This window comes from Trichosurus vulpecula, chromosome 1 (assembly GCF_011100635.1).
Source record: "Trichosurus vulpecula isolate mTriVul1 chromosome 1, mTriVul1.pri, whole genome shotgun sequence".
Lineage (NCBI taxonomy): Eukaryota > Metazoa > Chordata > Mammalia > Diprotodontia > Phalangeridae > Trichosurus > Trichosurus vulpecula.
The window spans coordinates 446,545,758-446,550,135 of NC_050573.1; the positions used below are offsets into that span (position 1 = coordinate 446,545,758).

Below are 4,378 nucleotides of genomic sequence, written 5' to 3' on the forward strand. Positions count from 1 at the left end.
TTTCAGCTGCCATGTTACACTGTTGATTCATATTGCTTGAAAAACACTAAAATCCTCAGGTTATTTTCATAAGAACTAAGTCCTATACTTCTGTAAGTGATTTCTTGAACTCTGGCCCAGAACTAAATTTCTCCCCATTAAATTTCATCTTCACTAAAGTCCAACTTGGATGCCTCATGGTAGAAGGATTCTCATAAGCAATACCAGCAGATCACAAGTTCTAACAGATCCTACCAAGCTAGAAAGGCTTGGATGAAGATCCTAGAAACAGACTGTTAAGAAAAGATCAGTCACATTATGTTAGTGAGGTTTACAATGGGTTAACCAATAAGTGATGATTTTTTTGCCATAGCAACTCATGACAAATGTCCACTAAGGCATGAGAGAGCTGTGACTCATGTGAGGAAAGGGAGGATCTGGCTCTCTTTCCATTGCCCCCCAAAGCAACTCTTTTTTAAGTTTATAAATATGGAAAAGAATATTAGTAGCCATTTATACAAGGTTGGTTTGGAATTTTATTCTTATTATGTTAGCCTGAACTGAATAATAAACTTCAAGTGAAATTCAACAGTTAGGAAGGAGGGCTTAATATGAGTATCCATAGAGACCTAACTATTTGCATAAGATGCTCTGGTAGTACTAAGGGTATTAAATTACCTATACTTACTGGAGTACATTGGATCCTGGTAGGAGCCTGTCTATTAGCCACTCAAAGATTTCTGAGACTAACCAGGCACCTTCTATGAGAAGACCTTTTCTTTCCTTGGATTTTTGATGAAACACAAGAGTCCCTTATTCCTAGATCTGTACAAACAGTCTTTTATATTACCCATTAGTCCTGGATAGAGGATTGGATTTTGAGTCAAAGGTTCAAAATCCAACATCAACATTTACTAGCTAGTGAAGTGACTACAGGCAAGTCACTGCATATTCTGAGTCATGTTCCCTCATCCATAAAATGGGGGAGGTGGGGAATAATAGTTGTACTGCCTATCTCAGAAAGTTGATTTTAACACCTTAAAGTGCTAGAAAAAGTGAACTGTTGTTAATACTTGCTGTTGTTGTTATGTTCCCTGAATGTTATTTCAAGACTCTCAAAACAAGAATTAAAGGATAACCATAGTACTTTTAAATACCAACATTTAGGGCACATTTTTAAAGGCTAAAACTAAAACTTGGAGCTAAAATTTTTGTTTTCCTCAATGATAACTCATCTCTAGCAACTTACATTTGTTCGTCTGAAAGTAATTATTGTCTTCATGATTATTTCTCTCACTGGACACAGAGTCCCCCAAAGGACTTGCTTTCTTGGAGCAATGATTGGATCCCATACCCATAGAGGCCAAACCATCTGACTTGTTTGTTTCCCTTCAGTTTGCCTGTGTGCGCTCACACTTGCATACACCCACACATAGAATCAGACATCCACTTATATTCACTAATGAAGATATTCAGAAAACAAAGTTTCCCATTTTCTAAAAATGTCTTTTGTTGTTGATCTCTATCACGAAGAGCTCATATTTTTCTACCCAATTCTCAAAATCTAGATTGCCTTGAGAAAGAGGCTTTAATCGTTAAAATCATACCAAACTAAAACCATGCATCTTTCTCACTCTCCCCATACTTAGAGCTTCACTCACAACCAGACACTTCACTTCATGATAATGTTCCACATTGATTCTCAACCAAATCTTTGACAATAATGCTCAGGTAACAGAATCCTTAATGAAAAACAAGAGATAAGAACGAGTAGGATGCTGTGATATAGATCCATGATTAAGCATGATTTAAAAAATTATTCTTCTCTTGAAAAGACTATTCAGAATGCCTTAACATGCCATTTTTCCTGGATTAACTTAATCGGTTACCACAATACAATAAAAGCAATTATTAAAAACACTTTATTATGTATAATTTGTACATGCTGAATTAGTTTTTGTGGGGTGATTTTTCTGGACTATGATATTATCTACTGAAGTTTGTCTAGATCTAATTTTTCTTAGAACACTCCACATACAAAAATACAACTTGCAAAGGCAAGTTGAGCTTTTTTATACCCAGGTACACAAGAGTTGGACACATAAATAAAATGAACTGGAGAAAGGATACAGATGTTTCAACATCATACATGGTTTATCTTTCAACACAATAATTCTTACTATGTTCTCATAACTGTAAACTGCAAGGAAAAATTTCCACCATCTTCAGGTGAGACTGCAGGCTTAGTGTGATTCTGCAGTCAAACCCAAGAGATGGGTGTGTGGTCCTTTTGTGGAAAAGTGGGGGAAATGAGTGATTTGGTAACTTCTTTATAAGCACTTCAGGAGAAAGGAATTGCAGGAAGTTCCTCGAGGACAGTCACAGAGTTTCCCAATTCTGGCTCCTTTCCTTATTGCACATTGCTCTCCAGCATCACACTATCAAAAACAACACAACATGTTAATTTACACCATGGAAAAAGTGAGATAAGTCACAGCTCATCTTGCCACATCATATAAGACTTCCACACACTGAAATGTGCCACAGAACTTTCCCCCAAAATGTATAAACATGAATGTTGTAGACATGCTGAAACACAGAGGTACAATTTCAGCATAAGAATAAATATAAGTAAATAACTGGGTACTCCTTGTCCCTCCCCACTTGGCCAGCTAAAGGCCCATTTCTCAGCTCCTTTTCCTGCCCACCAAAATGTGGGGGGTGAGACAAAGGTTCCTTTCTTTAGTCAGAAAAAAGTTATATACTGAGATGTTGATTCAGATTTATGGTCTCTCTCATCTCACAATCCCTTCCCTTTTTCCATAACCTCTTTCTGCTCCTTTTCAAGATTTCCTTCCCTAAACTCTCCAAAGATCACACATAAAATATTTAGTTAGCATTGAAAAGTCAAACTATTTTTTTAAATAATAAATTGTATTGGAAGAGTAGTGGGAAAAGGGTAGTATTGAGAAAGGTTCGATTAGCTAAAAAAAAAGAAAAGAAAAAAAAAAGAATTTCCCTGGACCAAAAACAAATAGGTTATCTACAGGAAATTCTCCCTTTCACAATTCTCCTCTCCGCTCCCCCTCCCCCATCCTTCCACCCCTATTAGGGGACTGTCCTTTCTTTCAAACAAATGAATCTTCTCATCACATTTGTATGGGGCTAAAGTGATCAGAGATCTTTTTCAGAAAACACTGAAGAAGACTGGGTGGTGGGAATGAAAGGAAATGCAAAAGGAACTTGATTCTGGAGCCTACCAGTTTGAGTCATTTAATAATTTAATGCAATCAAAAATTTACTCTGGGAGAGGAATATTAGGGCAGCCAACAGCACATAGGACCAGGGTGTGTTTCCTCCCAAACCCCAAGAAACCAAGTGTGCCTGCGTGGAGGCTGGGGCAATGGAGAGAAAATCCCCACCAGCTTACCTTGGGGACTTGGCCATATTTTTTCTCGTAGATCCGAATGCGTTTACTTTTCAGCTTCTTCAGGACTTCCTGCAGTGCTCCTATCTGCAACACACAGATTCTCAACTTTGGGTGGGTCGAGATGCGGCTGTCTGCCCCGGGAGCCTAGCCTAAATTAAAACCCTAGTTCCAAGGCGGCGTTTGCAGATACCTCCCCATGTGAACTCTAAAAAGGGGGCTTTACTCTGGGACCTGGTCAGGAAGAGAGCTAGGATTGCTCTTTTGAGAAATGATGGCTGGGACTCCCAAGCAAAGAACTTCAGAAACATCATCCAAAGCCTTGGATTCCTACCCCTCCTTCCCAAGAGTAGTTCGGGCGTACGGGACTTTTCCTATTCGGCTCAAGACGGGTTCTCTGTGCAGCCCAGTGTCCGCGATCTTATACTTAGGTGCCTAGAGTACTACCCATTGGTCTTCTCGTACTGGGGACCGGGCTTGCCAGTGGAGTAGAACATAGAGAGACCGTAGGGCAGAGTCAAGACAGGAAACCAAGAGAAGAAAACACTTACCAGTTCCTTCTCATGGGAAGTATCCTCCACAGTGGAGTAGATATCCAAGGCTCTAGGCTGCAGCCCGGAATCTTCCTGGCAGCTGGCCCCGAGCAGGAGCAGTAGCAAGGTTGCGCCCAGAAGGGGTAGCTGCCGCAAGCGGGAGCTCTCCATGGTGCTGAAGTCCTGTACACCTTGTGGACCCTCGGATTTTATACAAAATCTCAGACTGGAATGTGGGGGAGGGAGGCAGGAAGAGGAAGGGGGGCTGGGGCGGAGGGGCTGGGTCACCTGTCTGTCGGCAGCGCTTCTCCAACGCTTGACGTCAATGCCCCCCGGGTTCTAAGCAGCCCAGGAACCGGGGTTTTGCGCACAGCTGAAATGGGGCGGGGGAAAGGGCGGGCGGGGGGCGGGGGGGGGGGGAGGTGCGGGGGGCAGAAAA

The 4,378-nt window shown here is 41.3% G+C and overlaps 1 protein-coding gene across 1 annotated transcript; it reads right to left on the minus strand.

Moving 5' to 3' along the window:
- Positions 1-2,303: 2,303 nt before the first annotated feature.
- On the minus strand, positions 2,304-4,110 carry CARTPT (CART prepropeptide). Its single transcript, XM_036765664.1, has 3 exons — positions 3,954-4,110; positions 3,410-3,489; positions 2,304-2,417 (listed from the first exon to the last, which is right to left on the minus strand). The coding sequence occupies exons 1-3, from the start codon at positions 4,108-4,110 to the stop codon at positions 2,310-2,312; spliced, it is 345 nt and encodes a 114-aa protein (XP_036621559.1). The 3' UTR covers positions 2,304-2,309.
- Between the last annotated feature and the right edge of the window lie 268 nt (positions 4,111-4,378).

Bases quoted from the DNA above. Each gene is read 5' to 3' on its own strand.
- CARTPT (XM_036765664.1), bottom strand. From the start codon at position 4,110: ATGGAGAGCTCCCGCTTGCGGCAGCTACCCCTTCTGGGCGCAACCTTG. The intron at 3,490-3,953 runs GTGTTTTCTTCT...TGTTGCAGATAG, and splicing joins CCATGAGAAGGAACTGGTAA to GAGCACTGCAGGAAGTCCTG. The intron at 2,418-3,409 runs GTAAGCTGGTGG...TGTTTTTGATAG, and splicing joins AATATGGCCAAGTCCCCAAG to TGTGATGCTGGAGAGCAATG.